At 44.4% G+C, this 22,526-nt stretch overlaps 1 protein-coding gene and 1 long non-coding RNA gene across 4 annotated transcripts in view; one reads left to right on the forward strand and one right to left on the reverse strand.

Moving 5' to 3' along the window:
- Positions 1 to 22,526, forward strand: part of LOC138248692 (uncharacterized) — a 46,721-nt gene that overhangs the window by 18,629 nt on the left and 5,566 nt on the right. For both annotated transcript variants that reach the window (XR_011194621.1, XR_011194620.1), the window contains exon 2: positions 13,833 to 13,996. This is a non-coding gene — a long non-coding RNA (uncharacterized lncRNA). The remainder of the gene's footprint in view (positions 1 to 13,832; positions 13,997 to 22,526) is intronic.
- The window catches only part of RCAN1 (regulator of calcineurin 1), a 235,112-nt gene that overhangs the window by 16,772 nt on the left and 195,814 nt on the right, over positions 1 to 22,526 (reverse strand). Inside the window, exon 1 of one of the 2 annotated variants that reach the window (XM_069202500.1) lies at positions 2,052 to 2,516. The exons of the other annotated variant lie outside the window; for it this stretch is intronic. Coding sequence (XP_069058601.1) covers positions 2,052 to 2,138 — 87 coding nt within the window. The 5' untranslated portion in view covers positions 2,139 to 2,516. Of the gene's footprint in view, positions 1 to 2,051; positions 2,517 to 22,526 lie in introns of those variants that run through there. 2 annotated transcript variants of the gene reach the window in all.

Consider the following 22,526-nt stretch of genomic DNA (forward strand, 5'->3'; position numbering starts at 1 on the left):
GTAGCAATGCCCTGCCCTTGTCAAATCGCAGGCAAATCAGTTCACTTGTTTCATTACACCACGTTTGTGGAAACAACCATGTTTACAAGCCTCCAACAACAGTAAAGTACCATCCACTCTATTAATGTGTAAACTCAAAACAATCAATCAATTTCTAATCACAAATATTTTGTAAGTTAAATATTTGGGGAACCCATATCTCACTCCAGTCTCCTAAAAAATAATGAAATGACTCCAGTCTCTGGAAAACTAACCACAGACTGCCCATCTGTCTGTACATCACAAAGCAACTCTGCACACGAGCAAGGTTCTCTCAGCAGACCCAACCCACAAACAACATATGTGAGTGGACAAAGCATCATAAGAAGCGCAGAGGCCTATGGGAAAATAAGACCAAATGCCCAGGTCTGCAACTGCAAGGCCTGTAGGGCTGGGGTAGGATATGCCACATGCCAAACATGTAAGGGACTCTTCCCCAGCTACACTGGCATTTCCAGGGCACCAGCCATCCACCAAACTGTCCGATATACCGACATGCTAGCCGTCTTCTAGACTTCACTTAAAGTTACTTTTACCTTCACAGACTCCTACTCACAGTTCAGAACAATGCGAAACGCCACCTTTCTTCGCATCTCAAAAAACTGAAGCATTTGGGTGGTTCTAACTTATTCTTCCAAAAAATGTTTTTTCACTAAAACACCAAAATACTAGTTCATTTGAGAAACTGATTTCTGACCGCACATACATCATTAACAGTGCGCTTAATGGTTAAATATTTACTGTGCCCAGCAGGTGGTTTATGTGCCAGTTCCGTCTTGCCCACAGAACCTGAGCTCGTGCAAAATGTTTCTACAATCATGCCAATATAAAATACTGGACGCCGTCTACCAAAAAAAGTTTGAAGGTGTATGTTTCGCTCCCGGAAGCCTCTACTCCGGTGACACTCCAGGTCTGGCCATCCGCCCCTACTGTACAGATAGTGTTACCTTTTTTCCACTGGGCTGTTACTCATCCACTGACAGTGATACTCGGGCCTGAGTTATAAAACACAAACAAGAACCACAGATGCAGGTTCAGCGTGCAACGTTCTAATGCAGGTTCAGCGTGCAACGTTCTAATGCCGCCAGCGCGCTCAGGTTGCGCCAGGCGGCTTCCAGGCGCTTGACCGTCCACCAATAGTTCACCCTGCCATGCATTCACGGGTACATGCTCGATGGAAGGTTATGCTGCCTTGTATGAATATTCTGTATGTACGTGCAGCAGCTTGGTATGTATGCCCAAGGGACACTGGCCGGCATAGTCTATCAATAGGTTTTCATAACCTGTTGCGGTGTTATTCCATGACCGGAAAAATATTTTGCATGCCAAGCTGGCACGCTACCCCGATCGTTTTGCAGGAGCGATCGACGCCATATCATTCCACTGCGACACTCTTTAAAACATGTTTCCAGTAACAAAAACTGGCTAAGAACAGGGGCGCTAAATTAGACATGTTCTCACACATCTCACGTAATAAAAATAGAAAGCGTTTATGTAAAGGATAACTTTCTTTTTGGGCGACACTAAAACCTTTCGGTAGTAACGTGTTTTCATTTTAGGAACTTCAGTATGATGAAACGCCGAGTCAGCCCAGCGAGGACGCAAACACGCCAACAACTTTACTAGAGATAACGCGATGTATATAAAAGCTGTTATTCTCAGCCGGGGCGATGGCACTCAATTAAACTGACTTCGGAAGGATGAGCGGTTGAAACACCCCTGCTGGGAGTTGAACCTGTGACCTGATAGTTGAAAACAAAGATCTCAGCAGCGACCGCTTAAGTAAAAAAAAAAAAAGTGGCACCCAGCAGATCACCCGAAAGGGAAAGGTATCTCCGTGGCAGGTGCAGTCACTCACTATTTCACCACTTAACACACAATGCAAACAATGACACAGCAAGAGAAGATGTGCGACTGATTCCAAAACTTCAGATACGTTTGTGAAAAATACTTCACCGCAATCTGCACAGAAAGCACACTGCATGGGCCAGTAACATCTGCCAGGTGCTCACCCGGTTCTCGTTGTGGCTGAAGAGGTCGGTGCCCGACACGCAGGCGATCAGCGAGCCGAAGCTGTAGTTAAAGTTTCTGAAATGCATCCTCGGCAGCCTCCGACTGACAGGGCGATCCACGGAGAGCGGCGAGTTCAGAGGTGCAGGAGCAGCGCTTTGTGAAAGCTGAGCTTATAAAGGAGGCGATCTGACCCCTCCCAAAAACAGACACCGAAACGAGCACAAAAAAAAAAAAAACTCCCGATGCTGGAGCAGGGGACAGCGGATTCCTAAACAAAACCCACTCGCGCGCAGGCAGCCGGGGACAGGCACTAAGCTCCGGCTGGAAAGCAGTGACGTCAGCACGTTAGTCAGTTTCCCTATGCTAATTAACTTTGCCTTTTTTTTGCTTTGGAGGATGGAAAAACAGCTGAGGTTTGCATCGCAGCTGCGTTATCAACTCCCCTTGCCGCATAGTTTCCATCGCGAGTAATTCCATTCAGCGCTCGGGCGGCAGGCTCCTCACTCCGGCGGGCCCGCCCCTCCTTGAGATGGAAAATGTTAGTGCCCAAGGACCGGGCAATAAACAGTCATTAGCAGTCGGGGACATTGCGAGACGGTGGAAACTGAGACGGCTCCCCGTCCACGCCCCTGCCCAACAACTGGCGACCCATTCACTGGGCGGCGAGAGCAAACAGGAGCATTAATCAGGTTATTCAAACCTGTCTCCCGCCACTTAAACTTTCCAGTTATTGAGGCACTTAAGTTATGTTGTTTACCTGTAATAATGCGTGAGCTGCAAAAGGGATTTAAGCAAGAAGCCACCAACACACTGGCTGCCTGTTAATGGACAGCTTCACCGAGTTAGATATGAACATGGCCACTGGAATTATGCGATTCTGCGGCGCGGCGATTTTCGCATAATCACACATTTGCCGAAATTGCCCCATAATCCATCATCTGCCGCATAATCTGCACATTTTCCCCAAAAAACGTTTCTAGTTCAAACGGTTAAAAAATTAACAAAAGTGCAGTGACATACATTGCCGCATGGTGAAAGGCCCTTTGCAAAACTGTACTGGTCACCTTTTTGCTGCTTGTTGCTACGTCTGGGTATTAAAATGGTACTAACGGGGTGCAACCAATGGCCAATCAGTAGTAAGAAGTTTAAAAGTGTTGAAATAATGAAGTGATATTATTACAAAATGTGCTGCATAATTTGCATTTTCCTGCTGCATAATTTATTAAACTTTGCCGCATAATTTGGCCATCTAGTGCCGCATAATTCCAGTGGACCTAGTTATGAGTAAGGTAAGTAATACTATGAGTATTATTTGAGGTACCCTTTCACATGGCTTTAAGTGGGGCGGTGACTTGGACACAAAACATCGAATTCCCTACTGATTCCATGTTGTACAGGCCGTGAAAGGAACGGCAACACGTAGCACAAGATCACAGACCCACTGATTGCGTGCTTATCGGACCCATTTACGAGCTCGTTTTTGAGTACAGGAAGTGGCACTACAGGATTTCTCCTTTGCGCACGCTTCCATGCCATTGTGAGTAAGGCACAGCATGTCCAAATCCCTATTAGTAAACATGTGACGTGATTTACACTAATTGCATAACACTAGTTCCTGAATATTCCCAACATATTACGAGTTTAAATGTTTTGGGCCCAAATTACAAGGGCACATAATGGAGCATAATAGGCTAGTATAGGAGTACTATGTCACATCCTCCAAAATGCCTTTGTGAATACGTGGGTAAATGCCTTACGGTTCAGCCTGGAGAAGTGAACCCTCAAAATCCTTGAATGGATGCTGTCATTTTTCAGATCAGACGCTCGCCCTGTACAGGCAACAGCTAGGCAGCTTGCGTTTTACAGATGGGCGATGACCATGGATGTCAATTAGGGGTCGCCAGTGGTCAGCTTGCCCCCTTGCGACCCCTGGCACTGCGTCTGCAACCCCTGAGGTGACAAAATCAGTACCAGGAACACAGGGGCAGCTCGTCCTTATGGGCGTTGCTTGGGGCTCCACTTCCTTGTTTTCAATCAGTTTTTATTACACTAATAGTGAATAATATAGTACTCACTATTAGTGTAACAAAAAATAATGTACAATTAACTGGAATATGACCCTCCGTAGCAGCTGAGGTAAGTAAAAACACCTTTAAAAGTATGTTGTAGGCATGCTTGCCCGTGAGTGTGTGGTTGCGTAAAATAGAATGTGTGCTTGTGTAAGCATGTGTGGGTATGAAAGTGAAGATGAAATGGCGTGTGATGTCACTTCCGCCAACCCTGGCATTTTGGTGAATGGACGCCCGTGGCGATGTCCCTGTGAAGGCTTTGATCCTAGCTTTTTGGGGCGCATTATTCAACGCCCTCCCCAACTGGGACACCAATCTCCTTGTGTAAATCAAGTGGGGGGCAGAGATGCTTCCGATTGGCAATCTGGAAGATCCGATGAAAATAGTGGCCAGTGGAGAAAACCTGGTCCTAAATAGAGAAACTGGTAGTCTGACCTTAAATGTTTTCACTTCGAGGGTGAAATGGCCATATCGCTGCGGTAACCACTAACAGAGGTAAAATGTTACTGCGCTTCACTAATACACACTGCACAAGAACAGCACAGGCAGCGCCATTGCAAGGAATCATAATGGAGACGCCCTGTGGCAATCGAGGAGATGCAGGGGACTCTTTGACGTGTCTATGCTTGTAGTAGGGTTTAAAAAAAAAGATCAGGGGCCATGGTGCACCACCGACCGTGTGGCTTCTCTATGGAGATTGTGTTTAAATGTTACTTTCCTAGCAGCGCGAATGGAAAGTGAGCCGGGAACAAACTGTCGGTGCTCGGTGTTAGGACAGTTCAGGCCTGGAGAAGAGACCGGCTACATTGTCTGGACGTCTGCATCAGACTGTCTGGGCCTTCAGTTCACTGTAGAATCATGAACGATGAACGGCCTTGCTCGCTTCATTGTCAGCATAACCCTCAGAAAATGTAGTGTACCGAGCCTAGAAGTGCCTCCGCATTGCATCTGTGCTTCTGTAAAGCTCACCGACTCCCAGTCTGCACGATAGAAAACTCCAAATGAATGCAGCTGGCTTCTAGGCTGTTCGTTGACCCCTACTCAGGGCTTCTTCATGTCACGCTCTAGTCTACACCTCTTCTATGTTGCATTACTCCACTGACATGCCTGGGAGGCATCAATTATTGCCGAGATAGTGCCCCCTTGGCTTTTTAATCCACATTGCACCCAGTCTGTAATTTTAACTTTGTGGCATATGCTTCCCATAAACAATTAACCACCATACCAGCTTGCCATGAGCAGACACAATAGTTTTGGCAATGCTCGTTTATGTTATGTCAAGTTACAGAGCCTTTGGATAGCCTAGGCTTCGCCAATTACATAGCCTATTGCTGTTTTGGGTAGACATTGTCCTGAGTTTGTGATATGTCCAGCTCAAGTTCTCGACTGGGAGATCTTCTTCCAGAAACACACTGGTTTGGGTGGGTAGGTTGAGAGTGAGGATTATCCAGTGCTTCATTTGTAAATAAAAACATGTGGTGCCCAAAGCTCTCCTCTGAAACACGCGGCTGCTACAATTAAATGTGCGAGCACAGAATACTGAGGGAGTGTAATCCTGAAGCCATCTTGGGCCTCTTTAATCCATTTACAGCCACTTCCTGCCCCTTCAGCTCACTCTTGAGCTGTCTGTTTTCTCCCTTTGTGACTCTTTTTCGTTTTTCTCTTTCTCCATCCTTCCCATATGTGTCTTTTGCTTGCCAGAAATACTTAAGGCAGAAGAATAAGTGACGGCCCTCAAAAATAAGTGCCAGCGCCCGCACCAGAAAGCACCGGTTCAAATTAAGTACTGGGGTTATCCGCATGACAACAAACCACCTCAAACTGAATTCCTTGAAAACAGAAATCCTACTCATCTTCTCACCGCACAACTCACCCTTCATTCAAGAATGAATCACCAACCTAGACGCCCTCAACTGGAAACGTTTCATTATCGAATCAAAGTTAATTGGCATAAACCTGAATAAAAACCTCAGCATGCAAGCACACATCAGTTCATCCCCACAGCCCTTCTTCAACTTCACCTCCTCAAGAGGGTGAAACTGCTCTCATCCTCCCACCATACTTCAAGATCGCATTTTAAACCTTAGTCATATCTGGCAAACGCTATGGTAGTGCATCTTAAAGGGTTTACTAAAATCACGAAAGGCCCTGACAAGATGACCTGCAAAACCGCAGCGAGACACAGAGCAGGAACAAGACAATATCACAACCTCTGATAAGTCTCTCCACTGGCTCCCGTTAAAAGCCAGGATCCACCTGGAGATAGGTTATTTAGCAAAACCCTGCACTATCATGTACCCATATACCTAGCACAAACGCTCAGGATCCCGGGAGCTGGACACTCCCTATGGAGCACTAGTTCCTTCTTGTTGGAACCTTCTCGATTTAGGAAAGAGAAGACCAATACCCGTGCCTTCTCTGGATCGGCCCAGAGGATATGGGACTCTCTCATGGCAGATATTTAGTCAAACTCATCAACCACAGCTTTCAAGAAAGAAGTTTGAAGCAGCACTTCTTAACTTTTTTGCTTCGTGGACTTCCATTTAATCATTTCTGGAATCCAGGGACCAACACTGAATCATTATTGGAATCCGGGGACCATAGCCTAAGCACTTTAGATGAGTTGAACCTCAAAACAATACACAAAAATATGGAAACGAGCATTCAAAGAAATAAATTATAAAATATTTTACTTCACACAAAAAAAAATCAACATTTGAACAGGAAGGTTGGAGCTTTTCTAAATTCAATTGAGGCCACCCATCATCCATACTATATCATGTTTGATGCACTTGCACTGCTCCCATGAATCAATGTGACGGCTACTACCAACATATTTATACTCTATTTTACAGAATCCTTCATATTCACATACATTTTATCTAAGCAGTATCGGGTAGGAGTTGGAGTTGTGGACCCCCCAGAGGTCCCCCAACCACATGTTAAGCACCAGTGGAATAAAGGACTTTACTAAACAGATTCCTAGCAGAATGACCTGGACCAGGGTTGATCCTAAGACTGCCTGACACCCGAGGTACCCTCTTGTCGAGACCCAACTATCCATTAGCTTCACTGTCGCACTACCAATAGAGTGATCATGGGCAGCAAACCTAATCTTTCATTTTCCGGTGCCGGATACTATGTGTTATGTAACAGGCCATGGTTTCTCTCTGTACTCCACTCTGATACCCTTGGGTCAGGTTTGCACTTTATAAAACTCTCTAAAAAAAATAAACAGATCAATAAATACAGGGTGTTTGGTGTTATCCTCTCAGACTTTCTTCCTTGCTATACACTCCATGTGTTATTTTTTCTGAACTCACAATCAAGTTTGTCTCTGACATGAAACGTAGCAACTGGAGAAAAAAATAATAACCCGGGTTTATGGATTCTAGATCCCCACCCAATCCAGCCATCATGTGTGCGATGCTTGGCACACACACAGAATTTGGACCACACTTATTCAATTTAACATGTGCTAGTTTTATTTTTTTGAAGTAGACTTACTGAGGGGTATCAACTAGAACAAAATATGCACACAAATACACCATACAACGATGTACTAAGTGTCCTTCCAAAGATGTGCTAAGTTTCCTGCCAAAGTTTTCACATATAGTACCATCGTCTACTATAAGTGCAAACTCTAATCACTCAATGGTGACAAGTATCAGGCACAGTAAAGGGGGCACCACTAACATCCACGCATAGCTGGTGGCCCAGAGTGATGAATGTTCCGTTTCTGTTTGATGCTCTTCAGGTGGGTGCCCTTAAAAATATGCTGGACAACCAGCACGATGAAGCACAGCGTGATTCCAGAGGACACCACCACCAGCTGAGGGCTCTTGGACAGTGACCGGTACCTGACCCTAGAGGTTCTTGAAGGTTTCATCAAGATCATTTATTTAACACTGACGATGAACTGGAACATTCACAGTCAAGTACTCTGACTGTAATCCACATCCCACCACAAACCTTTCATAGGCAGCCACATGTGACCATTTGACCAAACATGCCCTAAGTGGGATAATACTGCAATGCATACCACCCCTGGAACATGGATAATGCTGGGGCAGTGTCACCTGGTACGTGGCATGCAATCCGGCTCTCATGTGAGCGTATCTAAATGGCTTTCACCTTCTCCCATTGCACCACCTTCTGGGTCTTTCCCACCGTCTTCACAACTTTAGTTGACTACCAACTCCATTTCGAGGTCAGATCAAAGACGGCTAACATCCCACACCAGCACTATGTTAAAATCAGGAAGAAATATGTAGGGGTAATGAAACCACTCGAAGTACACTTGGGCAGTGTGGATATGACCGTCCACCCCAGAAACTCCCAGAGAAGCTTTAACTGTGTGTGTGTCAAATGTTAACTCTATGTGAAAAACCACCTAATCCTTCCACCCGTCCTGTAGGAACCCATTCCTTACATTACACCAATTCCTTTGAGCTTATAACCTGCAACCAAACAATATTAACTGATAGTGATTTGTTCTGAGAAATTAAAGCTTGATGCATTATTTTGAATACACTTTTTCAAGGCCAGCCTATATACAGACAAAGTAATGAGTTTGCTTGCTTTTCTTATTGGCCAAAACAAATTAAGGCCTACATTTGAAATCCACAAATAAACATATAATTAAATTGCGCACAACCTATTTGAATGTTTTATTTTGGTTCACCTCTAGGTGTAGCGAATCCTGATGCTTGATGGCAAGGTGTAATTTTGGCCAGTAGTAGTAACCCAAGTGGTAACTGCTTTTAATTAACTTAATAATACAAACGTCAAGTACGATGCTGATGAGCCTCTACTGCCTTTCTTACATTCTCCACACATGCCTTCCCACCCCCACGTCTCTAACTATGCTTCTACAGCAGCAAGCCAGCATAAAACCACACAATCAACAACAAATCCCACAACGCCAGCAGGCACAGCATGTACATCACTGAAAAGACACTCTACGTCACCCGCTATAGTTTTCTTACTGTTTCACCAGACAGAGTCATTTCATCAATCTGGTGTTGCAATCACTTGAAACATCACACCCACAGGCCAATGACTTCTGTCTCATGTTGAGTCATTCTCAAAGATATGGTACATCTATGCATTATTTTATTATTGTGGAATCTCATTCACAGGAAAACAACCTTGGTAAATTAGGACCAAAATGCCTGTAACGTGCTGTAAGCAGGCACTGAATAACCCTAGCATGGGAACACGTGCAGGAATGTTTGCTATTTCTGAGGCCAGGGCCACTATCAGGCGCCTTACGCAGGCTGCAGATAAGGTTGAATGTTGCACGTCCATCCTTGGCTTTGTTGGATCCCACTCGCGGGTTGAAATGCAGCTGTCAGACCCTGTTTGTGGGGCCACGGGGGAGGCAGGGGCTACCGGGACTCAGCCGCGGGGGCTGGGGTCTTTTGACTTTGATGTTGTAGGGTCCATCCTAATATAGCTCTGCAAAACTGGACAAAGTATGTCCTTCAGGACCTGACTGTCGGTGGCATCAATGGCGCGTAGTCAGGCTCCTCAGGGACGTTGTGCGGGGGTGCTTCAGGCTCAGAACTCAAGAATATCCCTGCTATGCAATAGTGGATTGTCCAATCCAGTGCCTTACCTTTTCTTTACAGAGAAGTACTTTAATACACACACAAACTCAGTACTAGACAAGACAGGCAACAGATGCGAATGCTTCATTTGATTTGGGCAACTGGACTCAAGGGTCAGTGTTCCTACCTCCCTGTCTCTCACTTCCCCTTTCTCCCAGGCTGGACTGCTATCTGGACAGAATCAAGCACAGGTGCAGGTTGCCACTTCTAGCTAGTTTGTGCACTCCTTTCATCTAGCAGTCCCAGTGTTATTTTCTCACTACAGTGGACCCATCAGTAACTCTTGCGTGGCCGGCCGGGGTGTGCGGCACTCGTCTTGGTCACTCCCTCTTGTGGGAGGAGGCACACCAGCTGAAGGTGCGCAGGTGTGCAACTGTGACTGTAGCAGGCAGAGGTGAAGGCCGCCACCCAGTGTGCGTGGTCAGAGCTCCAGCAGCATCACCGGTCTTCTGCTGGTGACAAGGCAGCTTACAGCCTTTGGATGGAATGGGGCCTTGGACCACTGGGTCAAGGGTCACACAGCCACCTGGAAGTACTCTTCTTAGGGCAGCACAACCATGGCACAATTCAATGATGTAGCAGCACAGTCCAGTCGGTGCACATTTTGTTGTCAAAGCAGCAAGGTCCACTTAAGGACCATTTGTCATTGCAGCAGCACAGTCCTTTAGCACAGTTCATGGTTGCAGCAACACAATCCTCTCAAGTATATTTCATTGTTGCAGCACCACAGTCTGCTTGGGCACAGTTTGTAGAGGCACAGTTCATACATACTGCTGTTCCCGACTGGAACTGATCATCTGCAGAGACTATGCTGACTTTCCTCAGTTCTCCGGAGTTGATGGACCCTCATGCTTCTGAGGTCAAGCTGCTTTTGGCTTTCCCTGAACAATCTCACCTCTTGTAGGATTGGCAGACCCCCTTCTCTCTCAGCAGGAAAGTTGGCTTCTAGGCATTCAAGGAAGGGAACAGCTTCTCCCTTCTGGATAGGATGCTCGGTGATGTCCCTTCACCTCTGGGAAGCTGGCTCCAATCGTACAGTATTGGTCAGAGTAGTCTGTGACGCACTCTTTTCCTTGGTCAAAGAGAACTTGGAACTCGAACAGCAAGTGGGTCAGTGGGTCGCACTTATATGCAGTTAAATCAGTGGGAGATGTGGATTCACTGCACTTTCGGGGTGGTCTGGGGGTCCATGATGTGTCCTTTACAGGCTTTTTCGAGGCACAGCCTTTATGAACAATGGTGCTCCTCTCAGCAGGGTAGTCTCCAGCATGGAGCGCCATAACGGAGGCACAACGAGGCGTGATCGCTCTACACCTGGTTCTTAACAGCTATACTGACCACTGATCAGGGAAGATACTAAAGACTGTCCCACTCACCTTAAAAACAGAAACTGCAGTCCCACCCTTCATCCCCGCCATCCAGCAAATGGCAGTGCTACAGGAAGACGAATTAGAAGCTCCTCTCAGCAATAGGCCTAACTGAATTTCCAAAGGAGACATGTTTCTTTTTTCCACAATTCAGTGTCCAGGTCTCCTCCCTTCAGCTTCAGCAATGTCAACAATACACTTTCAGTGTCCGGCAAAGCAGATCCATCTCTATTTTGTACATAGGAACAGGCAAGGGGTTTCCAAAATGGAACCTCTGGGCCTAGATTAGCCTGGTGCACTCATATACTCAATGTATGTACCACCAGGACACACACACTCACACTCCTACAAAGTCACTCAGGATTTGTATTGGTGTACAGAAACAGCGCTTCACGAATGAGCTTTTAGGCCTTCACTCCGGTTACACAGATAAAAAGAATAACTTGTTCACAAAACACGGTACAGTGCTACCCCCACTCTACATGCTAAACACATGAAAGAGAGAGCAGTACACTGTAAGACAAGCGACATCATGCCTGGTGCACCCCTCCAGGTCTAAGAATAGGTCCAGGACCACATGTCAAGGGACAGGCCCAGCCCTTCATGGACTCACTGGATTTGCAGGAGGCTGGGGGCAAAGTTAAAAACCAGGAAACTAGATACTTGCAGTCATACTCACTCAGGACAGGAGAACATGACTGTACATCATCCAGGGAACATTCTGTCCCAAAACAAGCACAAAATGCTATTACTAAAAGGATCACGTCTGGATCTTTGACACAAACTCCACACTCAGCCTAGCACGACTCCATGCTAGCTACATCTGCCTTTTCATTGATGTACAAGATATTTGTAATAGAACGCCTGATGTGTGTAGATTTCATTGGTTTAATACCCTTCCCCTTCATTTGTTGAATTGTTATGGGTTTGAAGAACACTCTACTTTTTCTCTCAACCGGACCAATGTGGAAATACAAAGTTAAAGAAAGATGCAAGTTATAACAATGTCCTCTACGTAATGGGTACAGGCAAAGCCAATAGAAATCGGCTGTAAATGGATGAACTATTGGCTTTTTCAATGCTTGTTGCCAAGCGTATGCATGCGCATACATCACGACGCATGCGCACACATGACCAACAATTCAAAAACGGCCATAACTCATTCCAAGATGGCCAGCGATACGCAAGCATGCATTGTAACGCGTGTGCACATGTAACGTGATGCATGGTGGCCATTTTTGTAATTTATCACTGTAACCCATGAAGGAGTAGTAAATTGAAATCTAAAAAAAACACAAAGAAGTGTATACATACAACAAAAAAGCAAGCAGGTGGCCTGGCAGCTGTCAGGCAGCTGTCAGGCCTCATACAAATAAATACCTTTCACTACTGGAAAGGATTTGTGAGCATATGGGGGGGGGGAGGGAAACAAGCGTGTGAGGGGAAAGAGGAAAACTGGAAAGATCAAGGAAACATGGGTACTCCAAATGAGTGCTCAATAATGAAAAAGAACGCGACCACTCAAGTATACAGTGGAAAGATACAGCTCCTCCAATCAGAACACTGTGAGACCAAAGTGTCCTAACTGGACCTAACACAAGACTGGAGAGGAAAGCCATTGACGGACGAGCAGAAAACGGAGATAGGCAACAAATCCATCCAAATGTCAGCATGGGACTGACCCAAAGGCCTTTAAAGTATATGTTATGTATTGGAAACCCAAAAAGATATCATTCACAGCGCCTACAAATGAATCCTGAACTGTGCCAGTGAACACAGCTAGAGGTTTAAATAAAGCAAAACAAGCATAATAACTGTAAAGTTAAGCATGTAACGTTATCCTTAACTTAACTGCACTCATTCTAATAACCATGGACATGAGAAAGGCAGTGCTGACCGTAACGGGATTCAGACCTGTTCATTGTTGTTCATATACAGATCTCAGCATCTGATTCTCATCTCACTGAGCTGAATAACCTGCTGTTAAAAGTGCATTTGTAGGTCTGGGTTCTGACAGTGCAGCCTTTAGACCAGTGGTTCCCAACCTGTGGTCCGGGGACACCTGCGGGTCTGCAAAGCATCCTCGGAGGATCCGTGACTGCTTAGAAAATGAAATAATATTAACAGATTGGGTCCCCAACTTTCAGTAATGACTCATTGGGGCGGTCCCCAGATTCTAATAATGATTCAGTGGGGGTCCCCGGATTCCAGTAATGATAAAGTGGGGGTCCATAGAAGTCAATGTGTTCGGAACCACTGCTTTAGACCTTAGCAGATATAACCCAGACCTACTTGCTTTGTCAAGGCTTGTTAATTTTTATGTTTGATTTCCATGTGCCATATTTATCGGAAGCGTGTGCTGTACTGTAGCATCATGTGATTTACAGTTTATTTTTTATTTTAGTATTAACGCTGTCAATCGGTCCCTTCACAAAAGTCAACCCCTCAGCTCTGTGTTAACTATGAGTGGCTGGAACCTGTTCACGGCCCTCAAGGAAGCCCCGTAATTCCAGTGAACCTTTAAGTTCATGGATGTACCAAGGCATGAGAGGAGCCCGACCGACCTCATTACAAGAGCTAGGCTCCCCCCTGGCAACCTTGGGGCGATGAGTTTTCACATTGAACATTGTCCCCAAAACTACAGGTCTGTTCAGACTCCAGTAAGTCTGGTCCTGAAAAACAATTTACACTAAACAACCGTGGCTTGAAAATGTCAGCTTGTGTACTTACAGATAATCGCCCTAACACGGAAGTGAACAATCCGGGGACTCGTCAATAATTCACCGCTGCGTCGCCGGTATCCTGCGTGTTATACAACATTGAGAAGTACGACTGACATTCAAAGAACTCGAATTACAGACCCAACCTTCAGCTCAACAATGGCAGCTGCCACCAGGTACCAACCATGATTTGTGCAGACCCTCCGAGCTGTTTGTTCAAAGCGTTCCATGCCTTTGCTTCACACAAAAGGGAAAAGCATCTTTTTAATACAAACCCGGTTCACCAGCAACCTCAACCTGCTTCTAAGCACATGCTCCAGCTATATATGTTTCCACTTCGTTACTTTTTCTTAAACTGCCTGCAAAGACTTTCGATGGCGTGAAATAACGCTGCTCGCGTCTCTGGGTTTTGAATAGCTGAACTACTACAAAAGTAAAGATTTAAATCAGATGCGCGCAGGATAAAGTTGAGAGTTTTTTTTAATCTTCATTTCTGAAAACGTGAGCACTTGACTAAGCAAGGGATGAGGCTGTCTGCACCAACAAGCTGGCAATTCAGTGTTTTGGGGATGTGGAAGGTACCTTTTGTACACCTGTCTCCAGTACTGATGAGAATATTCTAACTATCGTCCTCTGGGGTGGATTGCTAATGAGGAGTCTACAGTCATCGCCATACCATCCAAGTACAAGGCTTAACTTACCCAACAGTTGTACTTTGGAGGTGACTCTGGCTTCCCAAGAAAGCGTGTGCCATGGGTGTGTGATGTCTCTTGGCTCTTTCCGAAGAAAAAGATGCAAAAGCTCAGTGTTGCCTCAAGGCTTCCATAGTAACAGCTGCAATAGCTTAAGGTATGGCATGGTTTCCACCGAAAGAAGTGCCGTAACTCTGGGGGTACCGCCAGGCTTCCAAAGAAAGTGGCGCAATTGTTTGAGGGGTCTCGAGGCTTCCAAAGAGGGGCAGTAGATGTGGGCGTTTTCAAGCTTCCATTGAAAGAGGAGCAATTGCTTTTAGGTATCCTGGGCCTTCCTTAGAAAGAGGTGCAAAAGCTTAGGGGCGTCTCCGGCATCCACAGAAAAAGGTGTAATAATTTTAGGGATCTTCAGGCTTCCAAGAAGGTGTAGTAGATTTCTTTTTTTCAGGCTTCTGTAGTAAGAGGAGCAATTGCTTTGAGGTGTCTGCTGTCTTCAAAAGAAAGAAGTGTAATAGTCCTGGTGTGTCTCATGCCTTCCAAAGGAAGAGGTGCAATAGCTTAGGTATGTCTCCCAGCTTCCAAAGATGAGAGTGCAGCAGCTTTACAGTGTCCCTGGTCTTCCAAAGAAAAGAGTGGAACAGCTTTAAAGTGTCTCCAGGATTCCAAAGAAAGGGGTGCATTAGCTTTCATGACTTCCAAACACACCACAAGCATTAGCTGTTGAGACTCTCTGGGTCTCTACAGTAAGAGGTGCATTAGCTCTGTTGAGTCTCCTGGTTTCCAAACACGCCATGAGCACTAGCGTTTGAGAATCTCTGGGTCTCAAAAAAAGAGGTGCATTAGCTTTCATGACTTCCAAACACATCACAAGCATTAGCTTTTGAGAATCTCTGGGTCTCCAAAGAAAGAGGTGCTTTAGCTATGGTGTGTTGTTGGGCTGCTAAAGAATGATGTGCAATAGCATTGGGGTCTCTGGAATTCCAAAGAAAGGGGTGCAATGGCTTTGTGGCGTCATTGGGTCTTTAAAGGGGTGCAACAACATTTTGCTGTCTCTTGGCTTCCAAAGAAACAGGTGTAATAGCTTTGGATGTCTTGTGGCTTTTAAATAAAGGGGTGCAATAACTGGGGTGTCTTCTAACTTACAAGGACAGTTTGGGCAGAAGGTTTGAGATGCGTCGGGGCTTTCAAAGAAAAAGCACAGAGGATATGACATGTCTATGGGCTTCTAAAGTAAGATGCGCAATAGCTTTGCACTGAGTCCCCGAACTTCGAAAGAAAGGGGTGCAATAGCTTAGGGATGCATCAAGGGTGACAAAGAGAGAGGTTCAATATCTCTGAGGTGTCTCCTGGAGTGTGGAATAGCTGTGCTTAAATTTCCACACTTCTTACGAAGTCCCATATCTTTGTTGTAACTCATGCCTTCCGAAAAAGAAGGTGCAATAGCTTTGGGTGTCTCCTGGCTTTCAAATCAAACCAATCAAATCTGATTTGTAAAGCGCATAGCTACCAGAATGGGGTTTCCCAAAGCTAGTTTATCAAGGGACCTGTAAAGCCATTTGAGGACTTAACCAAGTCTTGAGTGATTTCCGGAACAGCATATGAATTGCACATGCACAGTTCTACTGTTAAATTATTCCAAAATGGTGTGCCTAAGTAAGCAAAGGAGCAGTCTCCTTGTCTTGTTTTTTTCAATTCTGGGAATGGAGGCTAAGTTGGAATTCTCTGAGCGAAGTACTTGCTTCGGGCCGTAAGGGTGTATGAGAGAGCGTATATACAGTATACAGGACCCTACTGAAGCATGGCTCTGAAAACATTGCACAGTGTCTTGTACTTGATGAGTTGTGAGATTAGCAGCCAATATAGCCTGCAAAAGTGTTGAGAGACTGGTTGGTTATGGGGGCTATGACACAATAGAGGAGCCGCAGCATTCTGCCGAATATGCACCTGTTTTAGATAAGACTATATGCCCACCAAGTATAGTACATTGCCATAGTCCGGTCTTGAAATTATCAAGGCCTGCACTACAGTCTTTTGCGCATTAGAAGGAAGATACCACAAGATCTTTTTTAGATATCTCAATATCTAAGCCTACCTTCCTGATCTGCAAATCCAAGGTCAGTTTATCATCCACCCAGAATCTAGGTCTTTAATGCATTGACTGGAATTGGGGCAGCTGCACAACGTTTCGGCTAGGAGTAGGGACCCCATAACTGGGGCTAGTTACCTACTATAAGCACCTCTGTTTTGCTGCCATTCAGTTTCAAACTGTTAAAGTGCATTCACTCTGCCACTTCTTGAAGACAAAGAACCACATTAGAGGAGATCCTGTGATCTACTGCAGAATACGAAAAAATGAACTGTGTATCATCTGAATACGAGTACATAGATAAGTGAAATTATTCCACTATGTTGGCAAGAAGTGTATATAGATATTAAAGAGAGTTGGACTTACTTCTGAGCCGTGAAGCAGGTTAAACATAGCTGATTTCAAAGATTTAGCGGTGATCTAAAACGTGCGACCTGACAAAAAGACTCCAGCCAGGATAGAGCTACATCTTGTCCCCTTACCGTCACCAGTCTCTTAAGAGGCACTTGATGAGAGACGGTAGTGGCACTGAGATCCATCAGGATCAGAACTGCGGTGCCTCCCCTGTCCAATTCCTGACTCAGGATTTCAGTGACACCTAACAGTGCAGATTCAGTACTATGTTCTGTGCGAAAACAAGATTGAGAAGGGTGTAGTATCTTGTGGGTATCCAAAAACAAATAGAGAGATGACCGTTGATATGCTTCTCAAGAATCTTCTTAGAGAATGGTAGGACAGAGACAAGATAACTACCCTATCGGAGGGCTTCACATTGTTTTTTTGTTTTTTTTACCAGTGGAAGTACAATATCAAGCTTCCATGCCTTGGGTACCTCTCCATCAGCCACAGAATGATTGAGCAAATCAGTGAGGATCGGAGAGAGCGTGTCACTCACCGGGCTAAACTTATCTGGTGGAAGAAGTTCAGAAGGGGAGCCAGAGTTGATGGTTTCAGATACAGCTGCAAAAGTTTAAATCTCAAGAGGTTAGAAATAGGTCAGCGTCTCTGTAGGTGTTCCAGAAATCAAATTTACATGCTGTGGTGTGACTATGTTATCAAAGGTAGAATAAATAGTATGTACCTTACTAGAGAAAAAATCTGGAAATTCATTGCAATCTTTTTGTGAGAGTGAAAAACTGTCTTGACTCTTGTAGGGGAGCTAAAAATGATTCGACAATCTGAAAAAACTCTTTGGGAGAGTTGATTGCTGTCTCAATTTTGTGCACATAGTAGGCTGCTCAGGCAGATTTACAAGCCCTATGATAAGTCCTGCTAGCCTCTCTTAATTTTAGCTTGTCATTTAGCAAGCAGTGCTCCGCCATATATGCTCCAGGCATTTGCAATCCTTTTTTAGCATATGGACTGCTTCACTAAATCAGTTCAATAAGGCCCTCAAGACTTGTCTCTTCGACTGATCGGCACCCCCATGACAGCACCTTGAGCCCCCGTGGGTGATAAGCAGCACTATACAAATTGCTGATTGATTGACTAAACCAGAGAGCGGGTGGACGAGGGATTCCTTTTCGACACTGCTGTATCAGAAGTGTTGCATCAAGGTTCGAACGAATCCAGGAGACCACCACCTGGCACGTTCATCCATTGTTCCCGCTAGCTTTGGTGCAGTGTTGTGAGATCCTATACTAAAGCTAGCTAGATTTAACTTTTACTCGAAAGGGCTTCACAAGTGGCTCGCCTACCTTCCGATACATAGCCCGAAATCTGTAAAGAAATCAGAAAGTGAGCTGGCCAGCTAAAGGCGAGTGGGCAATCCACGTGAATACCAGTTAAATTAGTAAGAACAAGGCTCAGGAGATGCCCTACAGTATGAGTGGGATTCTTTTCTATAAAATCAAGTCCCAGAGCTAAGACCGCACAAAATAGAGTTGGCTGTATGACAGTTAGCATCATCAAAATGAATGTTAAAAATTCTTAAAATGATAAATCTAGTATATTTACAATCTTGTGGACATAGAGTCCCTTCCAAACTACAGGTTCATAAACCAGGTGGACTATATATTAAGGAATCAGAACCAGGGAGAATAACATTTTTGGATAAATCAATAGAGAAAGAGAACATTTGTAGCCTGGAATGGGGTAGACAGGTCATGCAATGTGACAAATCTGAAATAAGGGCTAGAAGAAAGGGGTGCAATAACTCAGTGGTGTCTCCACGTTTCTAAAGGCAGTGCGAGCAGTAACTCATTGAGGTATGCTGCCAGCCGACGTACAGGTATGCAGTTACTTTTAGTGTGCTTTGTATGTAGCTGGTGCAGGTCCAAACCCTGTTTTTCTGCTGGTTCAAGAATAGATGGAAGTCATGCAAGTGAAAGAGGTATTTACATACGTTCATTGTTGCAAGCTTTCACTTTGGTGGCAATTGGTAAGGGCCTGTTTGTCTACTGCTGATTCTTAGACAATAATAAAATCAGTCCTTGGAGAGCTTATTACATAGAACACTCCCAGGTCTCCACATAAACACTGTGCTAGCCTAGTAGTCTCTTAGTAATTCGTTTTGCATTTTCATTGAACCATCTACCTTATTAGGACTCTAAAGAGTGAATTCACAAAAGCATTTATGAGTACAGGAAGTAGTACAACAAGAGAAGTCTTTTATGAACTCTTATATACTGTTAAGAACTGACCTGAAACTTCCTATTAGTAAAACTGCAGTTCTTTCTATTTGTTTTAACTGTATGAGACTATTTCCTGAATATTCCTGTTTTATACCAATTAAAGGTGTTTTGGGACAAGTCAATAAGGAATTTAAGAGTACTTTAAAAATGACTATAGGAATACTGCTTTACATATTCCAAAATGCCTTTCTGAATAGGCACCAATGTTACCACTGTGATAGCACTGTAGTCTCTCTTTTTTATTAGGTTAAGCATAGCAGCGTGCAAGCGCTGCTTTTCTGACATATTGTTATCTGTTTGGGCTTTTAACCACACCCACCTAACGCCCATCACTATAACAGGTTCATGAGCGTGCCCTTCGAAAAATCTTTGTTATCATTGGTTAATGCTTTATGTTTGTCCCTCCTTGGGGTGGTTTGGTTACCGCCTTGAATATTGACCCTGTCACATGGCTAATCGCATGTTTAACTGTGAACAAACTTCTTTTCCCTTTTGTGTGTCTCCTTCACCCTCATGCACATGGCGTGGAGCTTTGAATCAGCTCGCTTAAGTGAAATTGCTTTACTTTTCATTTTCAATTTATGTGGCAAGAAAAGTGTCGTTAGGAGTTTACAACGATAATAGCTGTAACTCGAGCAAATGCGAGACCCATTGCATTGCAAATGCTTGTTAGTTGTGTGCTTAGTTTCCAACACTGAACCACGTCAGGGATCCATGTAAACACTGCTAGCTCTGCAGTCTCTCTTTTATTATTGGGTTGTGATCAGTTTCTGATACCAAACAATGTCTGTACTGTCCTACGCTTGTATTCTCTCTTTGATTCGTTATTTTTGTGCTTAGTGCGTGTCACCCGTGAATTTAAATTTACATCCAAGCTGCCTTCTGGATTTACTTAAAGGCTTTGGGAATACACTAATAATGGGGAATAACAATCACTGTGGCAATCAACAGTACATAGCAGTGTTCTAATGCCCCATTATACAGTTGCTCCCCTCCCCTCTCGGTTCCTTTTTACTTTCATTTTTTGAGTGGGCCTGGTAGCTACAATCTGCCACGGGGGACTGCTCTTTCCATACAATGCTCTAATGCATGGGTACTCACCAACATTTTCCCAGGGGCCAAAAGGTGTGGTCTGTGATGTGTCCGAGGGCCGCATTGATGCCAGTGGGGTGTGGTCAGGCCGGGGATTGGGGTGTGGGGGGGCATTGATGGTAGGGTGGGTGTAGGGGAAGCAAAGCATATACATGTAGTTGCTAAATTGCACAATGTGAAACCAGAAAACCTGGGATTAATCCCAGCTTCCCCACTTTACCAAATTGTGTGATCCTAAGCAATAGGTTTATTTCTCTTCCCTTTGTTATCACATAAAGGGGAGCTAAACAAATACATGACTTCAGGATGTCCGATGTACAAAACCTTCTCCTATGTTTGATTTTAAAAAACTATAATGTTTTTAATAAGAACCCAGGTCATCTGAAGGGTGCACATGACAACCTACTTGCCACATTTCACTATTGGCATTGTCGTCAGGGTAGGGGAAGAACTGATGTTCCTAAATTCATATTTGAAAACTATCACTTTTAAAATAATACTTCTCAATGCGCTGATATAATCTGATGTATTAAACTGAAAAGGTTCTGCATGTGAATTAAATACACTTTTGGAATGTTGAAGAGACTTAGGGCCTGATTCTAACTTTGGAGGACGGTGTTAAACCGTCCCAAAAGTGGCGGATATACCACCTACCGTATTACGAGTCCATTATATCCTATGGAACTCGTAATACGGTAGGTGGTATATCCGCCACTTTTGGGACGGTTTAACACCGTCCTCCAAAGTTAGAATCAGGCCCTTAATCATATGTTTGCACTTCGCTCCAAGCTGGCTTTAAGAATGAAGGTGCTCCTAAAGTTAAGTGGTGCAGGACTTAACAGTTACTTCCTTTCTTTAACACAAATTATCCTTTAAATAAACACTAGCCTGTTTCTTTAACATCTTTTTTATTGATTGCATCTATCTTAGTAAACAGCAGCAGAGTGCTGCTGTACACCAGAGGGCTGCATGTAAAGGTCAGGAGGGCTGCATGCGGCCCCCGGCCGTACTTTGAGTATCAGGGTTCTAATGCATTTATGTTTTATTGTGACCTGCTCCAAGATGAGTGGCCGACGCCTTTAAACAGTAAATGAAAAGTATTTAGAATACAAAATGGCCTCCACATCGCCATGACGCTTATGTACACATGCATGGCGACATGAGCGTATAGCTTATCACGCTGTTGTCCAATAATAACATTTAAAAAATGGTGCTGCAGCACCATGAGGCAAACATGGGAACATTCAATAAGGCATACGTGCATCAACATGCTGCTTTTTTTTGTTTTTTTCCTTTTTTTTGCCAATGCTGGTCAGCATCAGCAACATCTTTTTTCTTGCATTTGGACAGCATCAGCAGCAAGCATTGCACCAGCCAAATGGCTGCCTAAAGCCTAGCAAGGGTGAAGCCGACCGGCTTTGCCAATGCCCGTTTTACTTTGGTTTTATTCAAAAATGGTTCAAACCATGTCAAACTGTTTTCTGGAATCTGGCATTATTTGTAACCACCTGTAACAGAAGCCAATGGTGCACAATTTTATTCAGCACAGATATGTTTGCATAGTGGTGCCCCATGTTGGTTCAGAGCAGTGCTACTCAAAGTACGGCACAGTATTTTTTTTTTAAACTGATAGTTTACAAAAATTAATGCAGAAACATCCATGCTGCCTACAACCCGTACAACATTGTGAATAGTCAACTAGAAGGCAGGTCATTTGCCACATGGAACCCTCTGGGTAGCCTGGGTTGTTATTACATGTGGATAACATTATAGTTTATTACATCAATCGCAAGTGAAGATTTTGTACAGTGTATATCCTGAACTCATATATTTCAAGGATCCCATAGTTTAATCAAGAGGGGAAGCTGGGATTGATACTAGTTTTTCTGGTTTCACATTGTGCAATTCTATTTCATTTCTAAACAATAACACTTGGCTCTCTATAGGTAATGATAGCAAGCAGAGAAGGCTTACCTCAAGGTGTGGTACAGGCACAGCGCTTCAAAGACAGCATAACACAGTATTGTCAAATCTATGGCCTATTAGGGGCTTCACTTAGAGGACTGTATGGAATGCAACACTCCAAATAACACCATGACTCCCTGGACCATACCATGATTCACTTCCGCTATGGCCACGTAAACCCCTTTCCCCTCCAACGCCACACTCCCACCGTCTTGGCATTAATGTGGCCCCTGGCACA

This window comes from Pleurodeles waltl, chromosome 8 (genome assembly GCF_031143425.1).
Source record: "Pleurodeles waltl isolate 20211129_DDA chromosome 8, aPleWal1.hap1.20221129, whole genome shotgun sequence".
In the NCBI taxonomy this organism is placed as follows: domain Eukaryota; kingdom Metazoa; phylum Chordata; class Amphibia; order Caudata; family Salamandridae; genus Pleurodeles; species Pleurodeles waltl.